The 22420-nt window shown below is 43.9% G+C and overlaps 1 protein-coding gene across 8 annotated transcripts; it reads right to left on the reverse strand.

Annotated features, from left to right (window-relative positions):
- Positions 1 to 1280: 1280 nt before the first annotated feature.
- ZDHHC4 (zinc finger DHHC-type palmitoyltransferase 4) lies at positions 1281 to 16151 on the reverse strand. Of its 8 annotated transcripts, none has more exons than XM_042922332.1 (8): positions 16077 to 16151; positions 15477 to 15658; positions 14787 to 14910; positions 13925 to 13998; positions 13279 to 13457; positions 10908 to 11033; positions 8842 to 9086; positions 1281 to 1639 (listed from the first exon to the last, which is right to left on the reverse strand). In XM_042922332.1, exons 3-8 carry the CDS (start codon positions 14901 to 14903, stop codon positions 1349 to 1351), a joined length of 1032 nt encoding a protein of 343 aa, XP_042778266.1. In that variant the 5' UTR covers positions 14904 to 14910; positions 15477 to 15658; positions 16077 to 16151; the 3' UTR covers positions 1281 to 1348. The 8 variants fall into 8 exon arrangements, with proteins under 8 accessions (XP_042778266.1, XP_042778268.1, XP_042778267.1 ...); XM_042922334.1 differs by having other exon boundaries at positions 15477 to 15662; positions 16077 to 16147; XM_042922333.1 differs by having other exon boundaries at positions 15885 to 16141.
- Between the last annotated feature and the right edge of the window lie 6269 nt (positions 16152 to 22420).

Below are 22420 nucleotides of genomic sequence, written 5' to 3' on the forward strand. Positions count from 1 at the left end.
GGGTCCTGCAGGGGCTCGCTGGGCCGCCGCACCCGCCACTGAACGCTCATTGGACTTTGCGCTTCGCTCGCCCGCGCGCAAGACGAGAAGTTCCCCTTGCTTCCTCTGCGCGGCGCTCAAAGCCTATTGGATTGGATTTGACCGCGCTTTCCCACCTGTAAGGTAGGCCGGTGTGCTGAGCCGTAGCTCAGGCCTTGGCAGTTCATTGTAAAGATTACGTCTACTCCGGAACTCTTGGCGCCGCAGTGACAAATGATGCCCCCTTACCCCTGGCCTCCAGCTTCTAGTCCCAAGTCCTCTTCCCCAGTCCCCTCTTCCCAATCCCCAATCCTGAGCAGCCTGGCCATGGGAATCTTACGTATTCTGCTCCTGAAAACCCTCCCCTCCAAAACCCCCTCAGCACTTTCTATGAAACTCTTGCGCATTCATCTCTTTGCACTGAATTAACGGGACAGTGGAGGGGTGGGGGGTGATAGTTTGGAATTTTAAAAATAGGGCAGAGGTGGCTCAGTCGGTTAAGCGTGGAACTTCGGCTCAGGTCATGATCTCACCGCTGGTCGCTTCATGCCCCGCCTCTGGCTCTGTGTTGACAGCTCAGGGCCTGGAGCCTGCTTAGAATTGTGTCTCCCTCGCTCTCTGCCCCTCCCCCACTTGCACGCGCTCTCCTTCTGTCTCTTTCTCAAAAATAAACATTAAAAAAAAATTTGTTTTAATAGGTCAGAAAAGACTTGAACGTGGGCCACAAGAGGCCAGTGAAGGGCAGGGGACCACCAGCACAGGAATGGGCCTTGTGTAAAAGGCCCATGCTGACCCAAGGGAGGGCCTGGGTGAGGGGTGCTGGATATGGTTAAGGAGATAAAAAGCCAAGGCCTTTCCCTAGGAGGGATGGGAAGGGTGCAGCCTGGCACAACCCCAGGTCACTGGAACTCTCCCGCACATGTGGGGACACAGCCAAGGCCCCTCCTGTCAGAAGTCTGAGGTCTAGAGTCTAGAGCGGGAGACCAAGGTTAGCTGGGTCCTCTGAGAAGGCATCTCTGGTCCCCTTGACACCAGGACTTCAGATATACTCTGTTCCAACAGGCTGAGTGAACAGAGGACGGGCAAGGGGGTTTCTACCACAGGGTCCAGCACAGCACCTGTAAGGATTAGGCACCCAATAAACACGAGTTTTCTCGTCCCTTCCTTAACTACTTGAAGCCAATTTATAAACATGCAGCAGAAGCCAAAAGAGAAAAAAACAAAAAAACAAAACACCCCAAAACGAAGAAACACCACACCGATGCTTGAAAGTATCTAGACGTACAAATAAATGTATACTATATTTAAACAGCAGTAACACTTCTCATTCTTAGTTCATTTTCTCGGCACAATGTGCAGCGGCAGGTAGGAAGATCTCTCCAAGGTTGCTCCAAAGCCCATGGGAGTGAATGTTCCGGTAGACCTGGGGCTCTGCTGATGGGGGCCGGGCCACGTGGGGACAATGGTGGCACCAGGCCCGGTCACCTCTGTACCACTCATTAGTGGTCTGGTTGGTGGCAGCCAGGTACAAAGTGAAGCACAGGTAGCCCCCCAGGAGGAAGCTCAGCATCACAACAAAACCCAGCATGAAGACGATCCTTGGCAAGGTCAGGAACAGGTACTGGGGGCAGAGAAGGAACAGCACGTTAGGCAGCCACGCTGTGACACGAGTAAGGGCCACCAGCACCCACCAGCCCCGGCCTCGTCTGCAGGCACGTGAGAGCTGCCGCCCCAGCTCACCCACCTGTACACACACCTGACCCACTGAACACAAAACAGAACCATAAATGGCGCTGACAAAGAGCCCCGGAAGCAGTCCTAGCATGCAGGAGTTTACTATGGGATAAATGAAATGTGCACACCGAAGGAAAAGGAAAAGGATACTAGGAGATGTGACTATGCCAGTCAGCTACTTGTAAAACAAAGAAATAAATACAGATCTTCTTTCATGCATCACAATATAAATCCAGACGGACACAGGAGACTGATCTCTCTCTCAACACAATATGGCCAAAGAAACACACGTACAAGAGTATTCACTGTAGTGATTTTCACAGCCCCTCTTCCGAAAAGAGGAAGTCCAGTCATGAGAAAGAGTAAAATCTTGGGGTAATGATACTATGGTATAATAAGGAGCCGGTACAAACGAGGCCAAGTTTTACATACTGATTCGGAAAAGACGTTGGCAAAATATTGCCAGATAAGAGAGACAAGAGGCAAGGATCCACATGGGATCATATTCTTATAAGAAACAAAAACACACTCCATGAAGGTGGGTAATATCGATAACCACAGGAAAAAAGCCTGAATGTACACACCAAGCTACAAAAGTTGTGGCCTCTAGGCAGTGAGCTGTTGGGAAGGGCAGGGTATAACCCCCAGTTTTCACTTTTTTTTAAAGATGCTTTAAATTTCATGTGTTTCCCCCCAGCTTTATTGAGACAGAATTGACATGACATTGTGAAAGTTTAAGGTGCACAACGTGACGTATAGCAAATGATCACAACAAGGTTAGTTGGTTTCAACTACAGGTTTGTGCCTTTGAGCCCTTTCCCCGTCTTCTCCCCCTTTTCATTTTAAGCACTTCTGGACTGCTTGAATTTTTAGAAGTTATTTTTTAGAATAAAGAAAATGAATTTTGACAGTGTTCAGTATCTTTGAAAGGCAAGAGTAAGAGAGGCAGGCGCATCAAAACTCTTCACAGGAGGGACCTTCTAACTGAAGTCACAAAGAAAAGAGGCAGATTCGATGAGAAAGGATGTCTAAATTTTTTTATAGGATTTTTTTTTATACAAAAGAGGATACACAAACAGAAAACAAATACAAGAATGAACTATCATTATTATATGATCTCAAATCTAAAGTAATTCTAGTATAATAAAGGACATAATTCACAAAAAAAGATATACAAATGACTGCCAAACAAGGAAAGTAATCAAAAGTAATAAAGAAGTATAATTCTTTAAAAGGGTACAACATGTATTCCTACTAACATAGAAGCACCTGCCAATGCAGGTTCATTGTAAAGATTACGTCTACTCCGGAACTCTTGGCGCTGCAGTGACAAATGATGCCCCCTTACCCCTGGCCTCCAGCTTCTAGTCCCAAGTCCTCTTCCCCAGTCCCCTCTTCCCAATCCCCAATCCTGAGCAGCCTGGCCATGGGAATCTTACGTATTCTGCTCCTGAAAACCCTCCCCTCCAAAACCCCTCAATGTCCACCCTGACACAACAAAGTGAATACTTGCCAATCACTCTAAGCACAAGGTTTTATTTTATTAATGTTATTTATTTTGACAGAGAGAGCGAGAGAGAGAGAGAGAGCAGGTGGAAGAGGGGCAGAGAGAGACAGGGAGAGAGAGAATCCCAGGCAGGCTCTGTGCTAGAAGCCCCACCTAACCACAATGTTCTAAAAAACAATTTGACGATATATATTAAAATCAAAAGATTTATTTATAAATGTTAATCATCTTTGACTCAGGGGCACCTGGGTGACTCAGTCAGTTAAGTGTCTGACTTCGGCTCAGGTCATGACCTCGCGGCTCCTGGGTTTGAGCCTCGCGTTGGGCTCTGTGCTGACAGCTCAGAACCTGGAGCCTGTTTCGGATTCTGTGTCTCCCTCTCTCTCTCTCTCTCTCTCCCCTCCTCCCCCGCTTATGCTCTCTCTCTTTCAAAAATAAGTAAATGTTAAAAAAAAAAAAATAATCTTTGACTCAGTACATATACTTTTTGGAAGCGATCCTACAGAAAGTCCTAAATACAAAAACAAAACCATATACACTGATTACCTACCGTAAAGGGGAAAATGCACTTCACCAATGGAGAGAGCTGGTGGCACCACCTTAAGCAACAGATCAAGCTAAGTGTCACTGACCCTGTGTTCCACCTGATGGGATGCAACATGAAATACACACTCCTGCCTAGAAAGCATTTTTGCCAAAAACATTTAACCTGAATCTGATCAGGTCTCTAGAACTAACTTCCAGTTCACATTAATATTAAGGAACAGAGAAAAATTAGTTGACACAAGTAGGAAAAAGACAAATTTAGACCAAGGGACATTCTAAAAGACTACTAAACTACTAAATGTCAACTTCATGAAAAAAAGGAAGGGCATTATTTTAGACTATGAGACTAAAAAGATATGACATTCAAATGCAATGTGTTAACTACAAGGTAGATTCTGCTTCAAGGAGGCAAAAGAGCTTTATAAAAGACACATTTGAAACAATGGGGAAATTTCAATATGGACTAGATTATATATTACATATTTACTATATATTCTATACTTATTACATATATTTATTATTACTTTTCCTTGGTGAGATAACAGAATTGTAGTTATGTTGGAGGTTGACATTCTATAAAAATGCATGTTCCAGAGGCGTCTAGGCGGCTCAGTCAGTTGAGTGTCTCTTGATTTCAGCTCAGGTCACGATCCCAGGGTCGTGGGATCAAGCTCTGCACTGAGTGTGGAGCCTGCTTAGAATTCTTTCTCTCTGTCTGTCTGTCTGTCTCTCTCTCCCTCTGCTCCTCTCCCCTGCTCCTGCTCTCTAAAATTAAAAAAAAAAAAAAAAAGAAAGAAAAATTAAAAAGAATAACATTTTTTTTTAAATGCATGTTCAAGTACTTAGGGGTGAAGCAACATAATGTCTCCAATTTATGTCTAATAATACAGAAAAATACAAGGGGCACCCAGGTGGCTCAGTCAGTTGGGCGCTGACTTTGACCCTGGTCATGATCTCGCAGTTCATGGGTTCGAGTCCTGCATCGGGCTCTGTGCTGACAGCTCAGAGCCTGGAGCCTGCTTTGGATTCTCTGTCTCCCTCTCTCTCTGCCTATCCCCCCCTCACACTATGTCCTCTCTCTCTCTCTCTCAAAATAAAGAAATAAACATTAAAAATTGTTAAAAAAAGAAAGAAAGAAAAATACACAAAGAACAGATTAAAATGTTAATTTTTAAATCTAGGTGGAAAGTATACAGGTAACTTTTCAGTATGTTTGGACACTTACATAAATGAAAAAAACTGAAACAAAAACTACTCAAGGATAAAACAACAAATCACTACACACCTATCAGAATGGCTAAAATGAAACACAGTGATAACATTAAATGCTGGAAAGAATGCAGAGAAACCAGTCATTCCTCCATCACTGGTGAGAATGTAAAACGGTATATTTTACTCTGGTACATTACTCTGGAAAAGAGTATGGTGGTCCTTTTCAAAACCTAAAATGGACTTATCAACCCGACAATCACAGTGAAGAGGTATCATGCAGGAACTTGTAAATGGGAATGTTCAATGCAACCTTATAAGTTAATAGCTAAAACCCAGAAACTACAGAGATGTCCTTCAAAGGCTAAATGGTTAAGCAAAGCGTGGTCCACCCATACTGTGGAATACTATACAGCAGCAAAAAGGAAGGAACCCTAAATACATGCAACCATTTGCATGGATCTCAAGGAAACTGCACTGAGTGAAAAAACCAATCTCTAAAAGATATGATGTGATTCCATTTATGTAGCAATCATGAAATAACATACTAATAGAGATGGAGAACAGAGTAGCAGTGGCAGGTATGCAGGATGAGGCTGTGGCTTAAGGAGTAACACGAGGGAGTCTGTGGTGATGGACACAACATGCTGACTATAGTGGTGGTTATGCAGGCACACACATGCGACAGATTACACAGATCCACACAGACACACACACACACACACACACACACACACACACAACACCAATGAACACATATGTAACTGGTGAAATCTGAATCAGCTCTGCGGATTGTGCCAATGTCAACTGCTTGGTTTTGGCATTGGGCTGTGGTTGCCTAGGGATGCTGGCATGGGGGGAGGGGCTGGCAGTGGAGGGCAGGCTTAAGAGCGCATAGGCTTCCTGTAGGTTTCTTTGTAACCTCCTGTAAATCACAGTTATTTCAAAATAAATTTTAAAAAATACTAGTTTTACTGTGCATTTTATCATATTAAGACAGTCTCCTTCCACTTCTATTTTCTGAGTGCTTTTATTAGAATGGGTGTTGAATTCTGTGAAACACTTTTCAGTATCAAGAGAAATAACCATGTGGGGCATCTAGGTGGCTCAGCTGGTTAAGTGTCTGACTTCAGCTCAGGTCATGATCTCATGGTTCATGAGTTTGAGCCCTACATCAGGCTCTGTGCTGATAGCTCGGAGCCTGGAGCCTGCTTCGGATTCTGTGTCTCCCTCTCTCTCTGCCCCTCCCCAACTCACGCTGTGTGTCTCTCCCTCTCAACTATAAATAAACATTTAAAAAAGAGAGAGAGAGACAGGGAAATGACCATGCTATTGTTCTTTATATTTAATAATGCCGAATAAAATACTAATCAATTTCCTAACATTGAACCAACCTTGCATTTATGGAATACATTCCACTTGTTCATTTTCTTTGAACAAAAGGAAAAAAAACCAAGAAGAATTAACCAGTTACCTAAAACAGTGACTGCTCACAAGCTACTTCCCATAAATGCAGTAGAAATCTTTTAGCCATCAAATGAGTTTTATAAGAACCCTACATTATTGTAAATTAATTTTTGACAAAGTGCCAAAACAATTCAATGAGCAAAAAACAGTCTTCTCAAAAAAAGGATGCTGGGACAACTGGATACCCACATACTAAAAGTATGAAGTTGGAACCCTACCCTACGGCATGTGCGAAATTTAACTCAAAATGACCAGAGGCCTAACCTGTAAGAGCCAAAACTACAAAAAACACTTAGAAGAATACGTAAGTGTAAATAAATCTTCATGACCTTGGATTAGGTGATGGATTCCTACATATGACACCAAAAAGCACAAGCAATAAAAGAAAAAAATCAACTTAAAATCAAAATGTAAAACTTTTGTATTTCAGAGAAAACTATCAAAAACACGAAAAGACAACCCACAGAATCGGAGAAATCATTGCAAATCGTATATCTGATAAGGGTCAAGTGTACAGAATACAGAAAGGATTCTTACAACACAAGAATGAAAGACAACTCAATTTAAAGATGAGCCTCTCAGGGCGCCTGGGTGGCTCAGTTAATTGGGCATCAGACTTCAGCTCAGGTCATGGTCCCGCTGCTTGTGAGTTTGGGCCCCGCATCGGGTTCTGTGCTGACAGCTTGCAGCTTGGAGCCTGGAGCCTGCTTTGGATTCTGTCTCCGTCTCTCTGCCCCTCCCCAACTCAAGCTCCGTCTCTCTGTCTCTCTCTCTCTAATACGAAAAAGAAAATTAAAAAAAAAAGATGAGCCTCCCCTCTAAATCTTCTTGTCCAAAGAAGATATACAAATGGCCAATAAGCACACACAAAGTTGCTCAACATCGTGAAGTCATCAGGGAAATGCAAATCAAACTGCAGTAAGGTATCGCTTCGTGCCTGTGACCAGGGCTATGATCAAAAAGACAGTAACAAGTGTAGGCGAGGATGTATGAAGGTGGAACCCTCACACGTTGCTGGTGGAAATGGAAAATGGTCAAGATACTTTGAAAACAGGCTGGCAGTTCCTCAAATGATTACAAACAGAGCTACCGTACGATCCCGCAATTCTACTCCTGGGTGGAACTCAAGAGACATGAAAACACAAAAACTTGTACACAGATGTTCAAAGCAGCAGCATTCAAAAATAACCAAAAAGTGAAAACACTCAAATGTCCATAACTGATACGTGAATAAAATGTGGTATGTCCACACAATGGAGTATTAATAAGCCATTAAAAGGAGTGAAATACTGATTCATGCAACAACATGGATGAACCATGGACACACCATGCTAAACAAAGAAGCCAGCCCAAAAGACAGACTGTGTGTTATGTGAAATGTCCAGAAAAGACAACTCCATAAAGACAGAAGGCAGATTAGTGGTTGCCAGGGGCCAGGGGAAGAGGACAAAAAGGAATGACTGCTAATAGGTAAGAGTTTCTTTTCGGGGTGATGCAACGTTCTGAAATTAGATGGTGGTGGTCGTTACACAACTCTGAACCACTGCACTATATAGTTTAAAAGGATGAATTTTGGGGCACCTGGTGGCTCAGCTGATGGTGCGTCTGGCTCGATTTCAGCTCAGGTCACGATCTCACTGTTCACGAGATCGAGCCCCATGTTGGGCTCTGTGCTGACAGCACTGAGCCTGCTTGGGATTCTCTCTCTCCCTCTCTCTTTGCCCCTCCACTGCTTGTGCTCACTCTCTCTCTCTCTCTCTCTTAAAATAAATAAACATGAAAAATAAGATAAAATTAAAATAAAAAAATAAAATAAAATAAAACAAAACAAAATAATGAATTTTAGGGGCACCTGGCTGGCTCCATTGGAAGAGCAAGCAACTCTTGATATCAGGGTTGTGAGTTCAAGCCCCACAATGGGCATAGAGATTACTTAAAAAAACAAACAACAACAAAAAAAACCCTTAAAACAAAAAGGATAAATTTTACAGTATATGTACTGTTATCAGCTAAAAAAATTATATATTCTTTTTTTTTTTTAATTTTTTAAGTTTATTATTTTGAGAAAGAGACAGAGCAGGGGAGGAAGAGGGGGGCGGGGAGAGGGAGAATTCCAAGCAGGCTCCACGACAGTGCAGAGCCTGATGCTGGACTTGAACTCACAAATTGTGAGATTATGACCTGAGTGGAAACCAAGAGTCAGACGCTTAACCAACTGAGCTACCTGGGCACCCCATGTTCATTTTTTAAAAAGGAATGGCTTCGTCTCTTGACTGGGAAAATAAATATCCTTTTTCCAATGTTGAATCCTAAAGTCAGAAACGTACATCCCACAACATAACTCCGTGAATATTAATTACCTGAATAAGAAAGACAATGTCAATAACCTGCAAGTGTCCAAGGTCATCAACGTAAGTCTCCAGATACAAGTCCGACACCACCACCAACTGGACCAGAAACACGGTGCTCACAATGGCCATGGTGGCAGCTGAGGCCGTCAACGTCAAGAGGTAGATGAGGAAGTACCTGGCGTTCCAGGCCCCGATACAGTTGTTCACCCAAACACAGTGATGGTCAAAACGGTGCACACACCTGTTACACACACCTGCACGGAAAAGGGAAAGTCACAGCCCCGAGTTAGTCCTTGAAGAAACAGGAGACCATGCACACCTCTGAAATTTTTACAAACTGACTCCTGGCAGTAGATGTTGGAGGAAATGGCAACTGCCATCACCAGGCTATTAGAAGTGCAGGGTCTAGTATGGTAGCCGCGAGCCACAGAGGGGTACTGAGCACTTAAAATGTGGCCATGAGGAAAACCTGAAAGAATACTGTTTATTTTGCTAAATTTAGAGTTGTTTTTCCATTTATGCAATGCTCCTTTAAGTTCAATGTCAGCAATGCTGAGATGACATAAGGGTTAGTGAATTTACTTAACTTGCACAGACTTAACTTTGAAACTGATGCTTTTTTTTTTTTAATGTTTATTTTATTTTTGAGACAGAGAGAGACAGAATGTGAGTGGAGGAGGGGCGGAGAGAGAGGGAGACACAGAATCCAAAGCAGGCTCCAGGCTCTGAGCTGTCAGCACAGAGCCTGATGTGGGGCCCGAACTCACGAACTGTGAGATCATGACCTGAGCCGAAGTCAGACACTTAACCGACTGAGCCATCCAGGTGCCCCAAACCAATGCCTTGAAGTCAAATTAATTCTTCTTATAGAGATGAATCATTACGTGACTATTAAAGGAAAATGATTATGTTATGGAAAAAACCTGTAAGAATTTCTAGAGTAACTTGGGTACGTGAATCTGCTCTTCCAACTGCGAATTTTATGAAATCTAAATGGTTGTTTTGTTTTTTTTTTAACGTTTATTTATTTTTGAGACAGAGAGAGAGACAGAGCATGAATGAGGGAGGAGCAGAGAGAGAGGGAGACACAGAATCGGAAGCAGGCTCCAGGCTCTGAGCCATCAGCCCAGAGCCCGACGCGGGGCTCGCACTCACGGACCGCGAGATCGTGACCTGAGCTGAAGTCGGACGCTTAACCGACTGAGCCACCCAGGCGCCCCAATTTTATGAAATCTAAATAAAGCTCAAGAATTTCCTATGAAAATTTATTGTCTCAATTGAGATGTGCTGTAAATGGAAAATGCATACCAAATTTCAAAGAAAGTATGAAAAGGAGAATATAAACTAACCCATGAATGATTTTTACAACTGACTACACGTTAAAATGGTGTTTTAGGGGCTCCTGGGTGGCTCAGTGAGTTGAGCGTCTGACTCCTGATTTCATCTCAGGTCATGATCTCACAGTTCGTGAGTTCAAGCTCCACAGTGGGCTCTGTGCTGCCAATGTGAAGCCTGCTTGGGATTCTCTCTCTCCCTCTCTGCTCCTCCCCCGTTCACTCTCTCGCTCAAAATAAATAAACTTAAAAAAAAAAAAGCTCTTTCATAAACCATGATATTTTAAATAGGTTACGTTAAATAAATACATAATTAAATTTAACGTTGCCTCATCTTACTTTTGTAATGTGGCTACTAGGAAATTTAAATCACACATGTAGCTCACATTATATTTTTTGGGCAGCACTAGTCTAGAATCTTGGCTACTCCCCAGAAGAGTAGGCTCTGCCAGCACTGAAATCTGCAAACACAGCATCCCACAGAAGTCCTGTTGGGCAACACGCCCCGCCGCGCGGCAAAGGATGGGCTGTTATGCCTGGGGCTGAGTTGCCCACTATGTAAGAATATCGAGACCTCACCTCCAGTCATCTGAAGGAGTCGCTATCTGGCCTCTACAAGCAGAGGCTGCCCATGCCTGGGAGACAAATGGCCTTGCTTTAGATTTCTGGAACCTTCCCTTACTGACAAAGCCCACGTCTGTTGTACAAAGGTAGAGAGGGAGCGACCAAAGCCAAACTTACGGCAGTGCTTGGATCGTGCTGGTTTCCTCACATTGCAAGTGAAGCACTTCATATTCTTTGGGAACATCACTTCATCGAATTCATAAACTTGAAGTAACGAGAACTCGTTTGCTTTTGTTATAGTGCCTGAAAAAAGGACAAATGTCAGTTTTGAGCAATACGGTAGACTGGACATTCACAAAATCTGTCCTGACAAAGTGCAACTAAAACTTACATATTTAATATTCTAAATAACTCACTTTAAATAAAGTTTTGGGGCACCTGAGTGGCTCAGTCGGTTAAGCACCCGACTTTTGATTTCAGCTCAGGTCATGATCTCCCAGTTCGTGGGTTGTGGACAGTGGGATCGTGGATCCCACTGTGGAGCTCTGCATTGACAGGGTGGAGCCTGCTTGGGATTCTCTTTCTCCCTCTCTCTCTCTGCCCCTCCTCTGCTCGCTCTCTCTCACGATAAATAAACTTAAAATTTTTTTTAAATAAATGGCTTAATTGAGATACAACTCACAAGCCCAATTCGCCAATTTAAAGTGCACAATTCGGGGCGCCTGGGTGGCGCAGTCGGTTAAGCCTCCGACTTCAGCCAGGTCACGATCTCGCGGTCCGTGAGTTCGAGCCCCGCGTCAGGCTCTGGGCTGATGGCTCGGAGCCTGGAGCCTGTTTCGGATTCTGTGTCTCCCTCTCTCTCTGCCCCTCCCCCGTTCATGCTCTGTCTCTCTCTGTCCCAAAAATAAATAAAAAACGTTGAAAAAAAAAAATTTAAAGTGCACAATTCAACATATTTTAGTACATTCACAGAGTTATGCAACCATCACCACAACCAATTTTAGAATGTTTTTATCACTTCAAAAAGAAACCCGTTAGCAGCCACTCCACATTTCTCTCTAATCCCAGCCCCTGGCAATCACTAATCTACTTTCTGTCTCTATGCATTTGCCTTTTTTGGATATTTCATATGAATGGAATCATACAATTTTTGGTCTTTTGTATCTGGCTTTTTTTTTTTTTTTTTAAGTTATATTTTATTTATCTTGCAACAGAGAGTGCGTGCTCACACATATGCAGGGGAGGGGCAGAGACAGAGAGAGGGAGAGAGAGAATCCTAGGCAGGCTCCACACTGTCAGCGCAGAGTGCCACATAGGGCTCGAACTCACGAACTGTGAGATCATGACCTGAGCTGAAATCAAGAGTCAGACGCTTAACCGACTGAGCCACCCTGGCACCCCTCTGGCTTCTTTCATTTAGCACAGTTTTTCAAGGTTCATCTATGTTCTAACACATGTCACTCCCTCATTCCTTCCTGTTGCTGAATACTGTGCCATCGAATAGGCACACCGCAGTTTACCTGTCATCAGCTGTCGGACCCTTGGTGCTTCAAGGATAGAAAGGCTTAAAAGGAAAGGCATGGAGGGGCGCTTGGGAGGCTCAGTTAGTTAAACATCCAATTTCAGCTCAGGTCATGATCTCCCAGTCCGTGAGTTCGAGCCCCGCCTTGGGCTCTGTGCTGACAGCTCAGAGGCTGGAGCCTGCTTTGGACTCTGTGTCTCCCTCTCTCTCTGCCCCTCCCCCGCTCATGCTCTGTCTCTGTCTCTCTCAAAAATAACTAAACATTAAAAAAAAAAAGTAAAGACATGGAAAAAAGATACCAAGCAAATATCAATCCAAAAAAGTGTAATAATATTAACATCACACGAAAGAGAACTGAAAGCAAAGAGCGTTACTAGTGACAAAGAGGCTAATTATATTTTGAAAAAAGATTCAATGGAATGAGAATACCAATTCTTAACTTGAATGCATATAATACAAATATACACATAACCACGATATATGTATACACACACACTATAAGTAAATAAGTAAAGCAAAAATTGCAAGGAGAAATCTCAAATCTACCATCAGAATGAGATAACATGCCTCTCTTGATAATTGACCACACAAAAATATTAGTATGAATATAAAAGACTTGAACATAATTTAAAAACTTGATCTAATGGACTTATATGCTGTCTGTGCCTAAGAACAAGAAAACATACTCTTTCAAGCACACAGATCGTTTACAAAAACAACACGTGACCGCCATAATGCAAATTATCAATGTTTAAAAGAAACTGTGTCATAAGGATCACAAACTCTCTATATAACACAATTATTAGTGAAGAGATCAAAAAATAAACTAAAAGAGTATATGGAAAATTTTAAGCAGTTCTGAATAACCCACAGGTCAAAGAAGAAATAACTTACAAAACAATCACAACCGAAAGATCATGAGACCACTACGTATCAACTCTTTTGCAGAGTCCTCAGAGGGATCACTGGTCTGTAGCATGGTAAGACCGACGGCTGCCGGTCTCTGTAGTGAGAGCCTCAACTTACCAGGGTTGCTTACGCAGCTGAGCGTGAAAAACACCAGGTTTATAACCAGCAGCAGGTAGGGCAGGAGAAGGTAATGCAGGGAGAACCCCAGCTCCTGACAGTAGCCAAATACTTCCCAGGTGTATTCAGCATAGACCAGCCCTTGCAAGAGGAGGTGCAGCATAATGAAGGTGTGGTTTCTGAAAGGAAGTAGACACGTGGCTAGTTTTACAGGGCCCTGTCCATGAAGAAACCATGTGATACTAAAGTTAACCCGGGGCCAACCGCTTCCTTTGGGCTTGGGATAACAGCAAGAATTACATAATGTGACACAGTTCTCACAGTGCCTAGCAATAGCAAGCATTCAGTATTTGTTATCTATTATGATTATCATCTTTGCTGGGAAGTGAGGTATCAGGATAGATTTCTTTTTACAGAAATGCATGTCAATATATCCCCACTCTTTAAATATTTCTGTCAAAACTCCAGAAATAAAAGGCAGGTTATTTATGAGCAGAGGTCCTGAACCAGGACTCTTGATCCTTCCAGCCTCCTTCCCCATACCACACCTGGAAACCAACAAGAAACTTCCTGAAGCTACAGGGCAGCAACAGTTAGCAGTCAAAACAGAAGAGAAGATAGTATGTAATCTGTGAAATATAAATACCGTGTGTGGAAGAGGTAATGAAGCACTTTTCGCATAGCTCTCTGAAGGCATTCTGGAATTATATGGGAAATTACCTAAAATAAAAGAGAAGGATTCAGTTTCATTTCTCATCCCCCCCACTCCCAAACAAATTAGATGCTTCCCGGTCAGCCGTCAATACTGTGATCTTGTGTTTCTGCACACGGGTAGAGAAGAGATTTAAGAGAGAATAAGAAGGAGGGCTTCACTCAGCTGGTCTGCCTTTGATGCCAGCTCCTCCTTTTTCACCCTAGCACCAAAGAAAGCACCATGTCGGGGTCTTCAGGCAAAGGGAGGTGAGCAGAGGGACTGGATTAGGTAATGCCAATGTGAATTCCACTCCTTTCCCTGCCTTGGGTTCAATCTCAGATTCCAGAGTCCACACCTGCAGTCACTGGGCATTAGCCCAGGTCCCTCCCAAGTGAACCCCCTTGCCAAAGGCCACTGACCCCAACTTTGCTCACTTGGATTCCTGAAGGAGTGTGGGCAGCTGATGCTCAGCTCTCTCCTCATACAGCCCCCAGTTCCACTCATCAGGCCCCTCCAGGCAGACATTGCTCACATCCACGCCCAGTCACAGGCATCAAATCCAGAGAAAAATAGCCAACCTCGAGAATGTGATCTTCTCTCAAAGCAACATCACAAGGTTACTTCAAAAGTAACAAAAAACAAAACCCACAAAAAAAAAACAAACCCAGAGACTTTCGGATATACCATAACTGCCATAAATGAAAGAAGTGAACAAATGAATAAAAATGACATCTGTGTTTTGTTCCATTAGGGAACCGGTGAGCCTTTTAGATGTGGTAGTCACAATCCAGTGGTCTCCAAGCATCGTGATTACCTGGGCTCCTCCTCTGACCAGGCCTCTCAGGTAATGGGTTTTTGAGCAGATGCATATCGTAACAACACCAATCAGCACCAGAGCCAGGTAGAACAAGAAGAGAACCAGGAAGTCCATCCTGGGGCTACAAAGAAACAGAAAAAGTGTGACTACAACTGCGGGATAAAATCTATGGTGCACATTCTCAGACACCAACTCCCTAAACAGAATTCATCAGCCCTTGAGCACACACTGCCTCGCACTAGGGCCTCCCAGATGGTCCTGAGTTCTTCTGCTTAGGGAGTTTTCTAATCAAACCACTGTGATGTCTTTAGGGCACCTCCCGCCTGCAAATTCCAAAATAAAACGGGGGGAGATATGCCAAATGCATACACCTTCCCTCCCACCAGCAACAAATCATCTTTGTACTTACTTAAACACTCACATAGACATTGATACAGAACGTACCCAAAATAAGCTGCTGACAACGTTACCGGAACAAACAAACCCCAGAGGCAGTCAGGGACCCACTCCCACAGCAATCAGGGATCACCCACAGGGGCCAGAGTCAACACACAGGTCTGTATTAACTGGAAATGGTTACTTTGGGTCTTAGCAAGTATGATTTGGAGCTGGACTTCCAACTGAGATAAGCAAACTACAAACTATTCACGAGGTAAGACAGAGGAAACAAAGAGCAGCAATTCTCACGTGATTCAGGGTCCCCAGCCTACATATTTCTGGTTTGGATAATTTTCAATCGGCAGCTCGGGCATTCCTCCTCCCAACATTCACGGAGAATCCAAACGGCATCCCGTCCTGTGCAGCGGCGTGCGCCCGGTGCAACAGGTGGCACCCAGAGCTGCCGGGGGCATGGTTCTAGAAGGCTGGACCTGGCTGCAGAGACATCGATAAAAGACTCACATAATAAAACAGGGTGGGAGTCAGGAGCGGCAGAAATTGTGGAAAATAATTTGCAAGTCGGGGATATTGTGTTACCTACCACAGGGTGAAAGGGGTTATACGACTTCAGGAGGAAAAGCTTAATTGGGAAGAATAAGGCAGGAGCCTTGGATCCCCGTTCCTATCCCTAATCCCTGAGGTGCCCACGCTGCCCACCGAACAGAAAGTCTTTCCCAGGCTACGGTCCCGGCGGGTGGACGAGGCCAGGGCTTTCCCCGGGGGCCGGAACCCTGGGTGGGGGGCGGGGTGCAGAAGGCTCGGCGGGCATATGGTGGGTGCCTGAGCACCCGGCGGGGTGGAAAGGCGGGTCAGCCTGGGTGTCAAAAAAACCCGGAGAGGCGGCCTTACCGCCCGGATCGGCCAACCGCCAGCCGTACCAAGCCGGCGCCGTCAGGGCGCCTCTCTACACTACACTTCCGTCGGACCTGTGACGTTAGCACGCGGCGCTCGCCTCCAGGCCGACTTCCGGCGGAAGTCCGTGCGGACGGCAGCTGGAGGCGGGGCTTGCCGCTGGCGAAAGAGCTGTCCTGGGTGTCCCTAGCTGCGCGCCTGGGCTCCTCCAGAAGGTGGTCGTGTCTTGGGGCCGGAAGGCCGAACTTTGGGACGCTGTTGCCAGAAATCTTCCTAAACGACGGTCCTAAGCTAGCGCGGGCGAGAACGCCGGTGCTGTGAAGCGGCCCGAGCCGCCTGGCGACTTCGGTAGAACCAAGCCAAGCACGGGCTCCGGCTGGCCCGTGGCAGGCACCCTTAGGGGCTCCTGTACTGAGTCTTCGTGAAGGGCAGGATTTGCTTTTTTGCTTTCTGCCAGCCACGCCGTTGGGCTCTGTCCGAACCGTTCCAGTGTCTTTGCGCCTGCTGTCTCAGAACAGCTCTGAACATGCTGCCCCTGGGAACAATGACAATTGCTTGACTCCAAACCTGGAGGATAAGAACTAAGGCTGTTTAATGACAGTTGAACCTGGGGTGAGAAGAGCTGCTTCCAAACATAGCATGGAGAAGTCTCCCGTGGAGCGTTCCTTTGCTCCGAACGCCTCTGAATCCGCTGGGACCAGTCTATTCTTGATGCCTCTGAAAAATCAGTCAGGCCTGTCTTCCCTTTGAAGGGAAATGTCTGATCTCCAAACACTGGCTTTAAAGCTCTTCTCTTTTTCTGTCTTTGCTACCTACCCCAGCTTCTTGATTCCTTTTCTTCTTCCTTTTTAAAAAACTTACAAGCTGGGCACCTTCTGGTACATGATGTGCGAGGCCATCATGAACTTGTGGACACGGTATTGAAAAACAAATTCCCCAAATCAGAAGATGTGATGGCCCCCCCCCCCCCGCCTCGGGGGCGGGGGGACTGTAAGTTATGGATGGAACGTCATCACTTATCCAGAGTGGGCTGGATTGCATCAGTGTCTCCAGCTGACTCACCTTGCTGCTTAATTCTGAGCTTGTGGTTAAGTATTTTGAGTTAATTTTTCTTTTTTTTTTTTTTGCTCATAAATGCAAGTTTACTTTTATCCCCATTCATTTTTCTCCAGATGACACTTAACTTTTAAATCTTGATCACCTATGTATTTTGCGTTGTCTTTAATTTAAAAAAATTTTTCACAATTAATACTGTGTTCTTGTAAAAGAAACTATACAAAACAAAAACAAAACCCTTCCTTGAACATCACCCTGAAATCCCAATCCCTTGAAAAAATTAACCACTTATTTAGTATATCCTCCCCAAATTCTTTTGTACATTTATTCATAGGGGTACCTGGGTACAGCCAGTTGACCTGGCTCGGTCAATTAAACAACTCTTGGTAGCTCAGGTCTTGATCTCAGGGTTGTGAGTTCAAGCCCCATGTAGGGCTCCATGCTGGGCATGAAGCCTACTTAAAAAATAATAATCTTATACATTTATTCATAAGTATTCAACACATATATATTGAGCACCCAATATATGCCAGGCACTTTTCTAGGCACTGGGAATATAGCAATAAAACAAATGTTCCTGTATTTTATAGTTTGCATCCTAGTGTATATACACAAATATATAATTTGTTGTTTACAGAAATGGCATCATACATAATGGTACTCTATCCTCCTTTTTGGTTTTTTTTTTTTTTTTTCCGTCTTGGTGATCTTTCCACATAAATATCTATTATATTGATTTACCTCATTATATGCATTTCATTACATAGCTGAGCTATAACTCGTTTTCCAGGGTCCCAAATTCCAGTGCCTACAGGGACTATGCAAGTAATGAGTGACAAAGTAGAGCAAGTTTATTTTTTTCTAAGCAGAAATAGCTGTTTATGCAGACCAAAAGGATTGACAACTTAAATTACAGTGTTTCAAGAGTACTTGAAAATCTGGGTTTTTAGAACATAAATCTGATTTTTTAAATAAATTAATAATTTATTTTTGAGAGAGAGAGCATGCATGCACAAGCAGGGTAGGGATAGAGAGAGAGAGAGAGAGGGAAACACCGAATCCGAAGCAGGCTCCAGGCTCTGAGCTGTCAGCACAGAGCCCCATGCGGGGCTTGAACTCTCAGACTGAAATCGTGACCTGAGCTGAAGTCAGACACCTAATCAACTGAGCCACTCAGGTGCCCCCATAAATCTGATTTTTTTAGTGTTGGCAACTAACCTAGGCTTTTAAAACACCATTCAGGCTAAGCAGAACATACCTGCAGGACAAATTTAGCCCAAGGGCCACTAGTTTGCAATATACTGTTCTATTACTAAACATGGAGATTCATGTCAGTTTTTGCTATTACAAACAATGCTACAGTGGAAATACCTGTGTGAGCTTCATTGCACGCAACTAGGTGTGTTTTTCTAGGGCAGCTATGTGAAGTAGAATTTCTGGGCCAAAGAATATATAAGCATTTTAATTTTAATAGATGCTGTTAAATTGCTGTTCCACCACAAATGTCTGAATCTGTCTCTCCAGACCCTTGCCAGCATTTAATAGATCAGTTCCTTTAATATTTATCATTCTAATGGATAAAATGACATTTTATTTATTTGCTCAACAAACATTTATAAAGTGATTCCTGGGTTCCAGTTACTGTTGTAAGCACTTAAAATTTTTTTAAATATCATTTAATCTTTATAGTAATTCAGTGAGATAATAATAAATTATTATTAATTATTAATTTATTATTAATTATTAATTATTATTATTATTAAACTATAGATGAAAAAACAGGCACAGAGAAGTTAAATTTCCTAGGGATATAGAGCTAGAAAGCATTAGAGATTCAAACTCAGACCTTTGGACTCAAGAGTCAGTATTCTCAATTACTGTGCTGTGCTGTCTTGATCACCACTAGCCAGTTTCTAGTGATGAATGTCTTATGTGCTTATTGGCCAATTACGTTTCCTCTGTTGTGAGTTGTTTACAGTTATCCATTTTTATTTGAGTTGTTTACCATTTTCCTGTTGCTTTGCAGTACTTATTTACATATATTATGTATTTGTTAAGGTACGGACTAGCTGCTCCTCTTGGTTTAGCCCCCTCCGCCCTCAAAAAGCAAACCCCAAAACAAGGATTTGGTAAAGGCAGCTTGTTTTTGTTTCTTTTTTTTTTTTAAGTTTATTTATTTATTTTGAGAGAGAGAGAGCACAAGCAAGGGAGGGGCAGAAAGAAGGAGAGAGAATCCCAAGCAGGCTCTGCACCATCAGCACACAGCCCAGTGCGGGGCTCGAACTCGTGAACCTGTGAGATCATGACCTGAGATCAAGAGTCAGACGATTAACCGACCACGCCCCCCAGGTGCCCCCAAGTAGCTTGTTTTTGGAGATAATCTCAGGAAACATGGCGAGGGATTGGGAAAGTGAGAGAAGACTGGAAAGCCAAGAAAGCAGATGTTGATGAGTACAGGTGGGCACGCGGACCTCAGTCCCACCGGGGACCCTCTGAGAGGCTGCAAAGAATATGCCTCCGAATCGTTCCACTGAGGGACAGCGCAGCAGCGGTATTCACCCAGCCATTGCTGAGGCGGTACCTCCCTAGTCCTTCTGGCCTGCCCACACAGAGCCCAGCCCCGCCCCAAGGAGAGAACCCCCTGAACCAGAGACTCCATCAGCATGTGCAGGAACCACTGCAGGTGACCTCTCCAGTGGGCTGCGGGGATATAGGCAGGACACCTACAATGTCTGCTTTGCTGTTAGGACCGAGAGATCCCCAAACACAATGGCTGCAATAGGAAAGAAGTCTATTTCTTTCACACACTATTGTCCTGAGGAAGGTGGCAGTCCACAGCAGTCGGCGGTTCTGTCCCAGGAGATCCACAAGCTCACACAAAGACCCAGATTCTTCCTATCTTGTTCTCCGCCACCAGGCAAAAATTCCCAAACTTTCTCTGTACAGGGCACCCTTAAGTGCCTTAGAGATTCTTTCACAGAGCTCCTAAGCCCAAAGAAATATCTAACAATCTCCACTCTTAAATAATGAGCTCCAAACAACTTCATAAATATTTATGTCCTAACAACTTAGTGTCCGTTGCACAGTTTATCAAACTTTAAAACCAGATTGGGAACCACTGTTCTCGTTATTTGCTCCACATGGATATTCCCATAGCAATTGCTTCCTAAATCCGTCTTCTCAAAGACGCAATATCAGGAACTTAGTGACCTAATGTTGAAAATGTGAACTAGTTCAAGCTGTCATGTCATGCACGACACAGAAATAGCTTTGTTTCCTCAAAATGTTAAGATGCCCCACAGCACCCCTAGAAGCTTGTTCTGGCACCCCACGGCACTTTGTGCACAGTTTGGAGACACAGCACTAGGGTGGTGTCCTTACCCCCAGGTCACCACCTTCGAGCCCCTGAGAAAGGGAAAAGAAGGAAAGGAAAGGCCGTTTACCCTTAAGGATGGAACTTGTAGGGGGCGCCTGGGTGACTTGGTTGGTTGAGTGTCACAATGTCATAGTTCGTGAGTTCAATCCCCGTGTTGGGCTCTGCTTGGGATTCTCTCTCTCCCTCTCTCCTGCCCCTCCCCCCTTCTCTCTCAAAAGTAAATAAACAAACTTAAAAAAAATTAAAAGCAAACAAAAAAGAACGGAACTTGTAAACTGCACTTAGCTCTTCCTGCTGAGATCCCATTGGCCAGAAGTTAGTCACATGGCCAAAGGGGAGCTGGGAAATGTATCTCTGGCTGTGCTGCCAGGTGTTCAGCTAGCACTTGATAGGTTATTACTAAAAGGAAGAAGTAGATATTCTCTATTGCATTCTGAATATTAACCCTTTATCTCTGACATAAACTCCAAATATTTTCTTCTATATATCACACATGTGTTCACTTGGTATTAACTTGGTTAATAGTGTTTTCGTCACACAGAGCTTTTAAATTCCAGAATACGTTTATCAGCCTTTCCTTTGTGACTTTAAAAAAAAAAAATCTTATTTAGGGGCGCCTGGGTGACTCAGTCGGTTAAGCATCCGACTTCAGCTCAGGTCATGATCTCACAGTTTGTGGGTTTGAGCCCCACATTAGGCTCTGTGCTGACAGCTAGCTCAGAGCCTGGAGCCAGCTTAGGATTCTGTGTCTCCCTCTCTCTCTGCCCCTCCCCTGCTCGCGCTGTCTCTCTCTCTCTCTCTCTCTCTCTCTCTCTCTCTCTCTCTCTCTCTCTCAAAAATAAATAAAACATAAAAGAAATTTTAAATCTTATTTAAAAGGTATTTTGGGGGCACCTGGGTGGCTCAGTTGGTTAAGCATCCAACTTCAGCTCAGGTCATAATCTCGAGGTTTGTAGGCTTGAGCCCCGTGCCAGACTCTCCTGACAGCTTGGAGTCTGGAGCCTGCTTCAGATTCTGTGTCTCCCTCTCTCTCTCTGCCCCTCCCCCTCTCGCGATCTGTCTGTCTGTCTCTCTCAAAAGTAAATAAACATTAAAAACAATTTTTAAGGTATTCTTTACTCCAAAATTACACACACACACACGCACACACACACACACACATACACACAAATACACACACAAATATATTCTCCAGTATTTTCTTCTAGTTGATTCATACTTTGATCTGTAATTCATCTGGAATTTCTTCCTGTGATGGCTGAGATAATTTCAGAAGGGAAGGAAGACACTTAAAGTGTGTAGCCAAGGAACTAGGTATTTATCAAATTCTCAGCTGCCTTCCAATTCACATCTGTGATTTTCATGACACTCTTCTGCACAGACATTATACAATGGACACTGAGATTCCCTACTCCTCAGGTAAGCCACACACCTCCCTATGTGCTCTTTGGGTCGGATTGAACTACCTCAGCTCAGGGGGTGGGGGACTTCATTGGTATCAGTCAGTCAAGGCAATCCTATACTCCTTATCACAGTAATTTTTCAAAACAAAAGCCAGCCTCTGGAATACCAGAGACCCAATCAGAATGAAGCTAGGATCCCCGTGCCATGGTGCCTCTTCTCCCCAAGATTGAATAAAGATATTAAAGAAGAAGACTGTAGCTTCACTTCCTTTACCTTGGGACTATGAAGAAAGTCAGTCCAAGAAAGAAGTCTACACACTGGGGAGGGCAGACCTGAGAGAGGCACAGAGAAATGAAGTCTGAGCCCTGAGCAAACCGTACCTGAAGATTACACCACCTCTGGACTTCCCTGTTAGGTGAGCCAAAAGCCCCCTTTATTTTTTAAAACCATGTGGAATTACCTCTTCTGTAACTTGCAACTTAAAACCTCCAAATCTTGAGAGAAA

The sequence above is a fragment of the Panthera leo genome, chromosome E3, assembly GCF_018350215.1.
Source record: "Panthera leo isolate Ple1 chromosome E3, P.leo_Ple1_pat1.1, whole genome shotgun sequence".
Taxonomy (NCBI): Eukaryota; Metazoa; Chordata; class Mammalia; order Carnivora; family Felidae; genus Panthera; species Panthera leo.

Bases quoted from the DNA above. Each gene is read 5' to 3' on its own strand.
- ZDHHC4 (XM_042922332.1), bottom strand. From the start codon at position 14,903: ATGGACTTCCTGGTTCTCTTCTTGTTCTACCTGGCTCTGGTGCTGATT. The intron at 13,999-14,786 runs GTAATCACGATG...CTTTTATTTTAG, and splicing joins TGGTCAGAGGAGGAGCCCAG to GTAATTTCCCATATAATTCC. The intron at 11,034-13,278 runs GTAAGTTGAGGC...TCCTTTTTTCAG, and splicing joins CAGCTGCGTAAGCAACCCTG to GCACTATAACAAAAGCAAAC.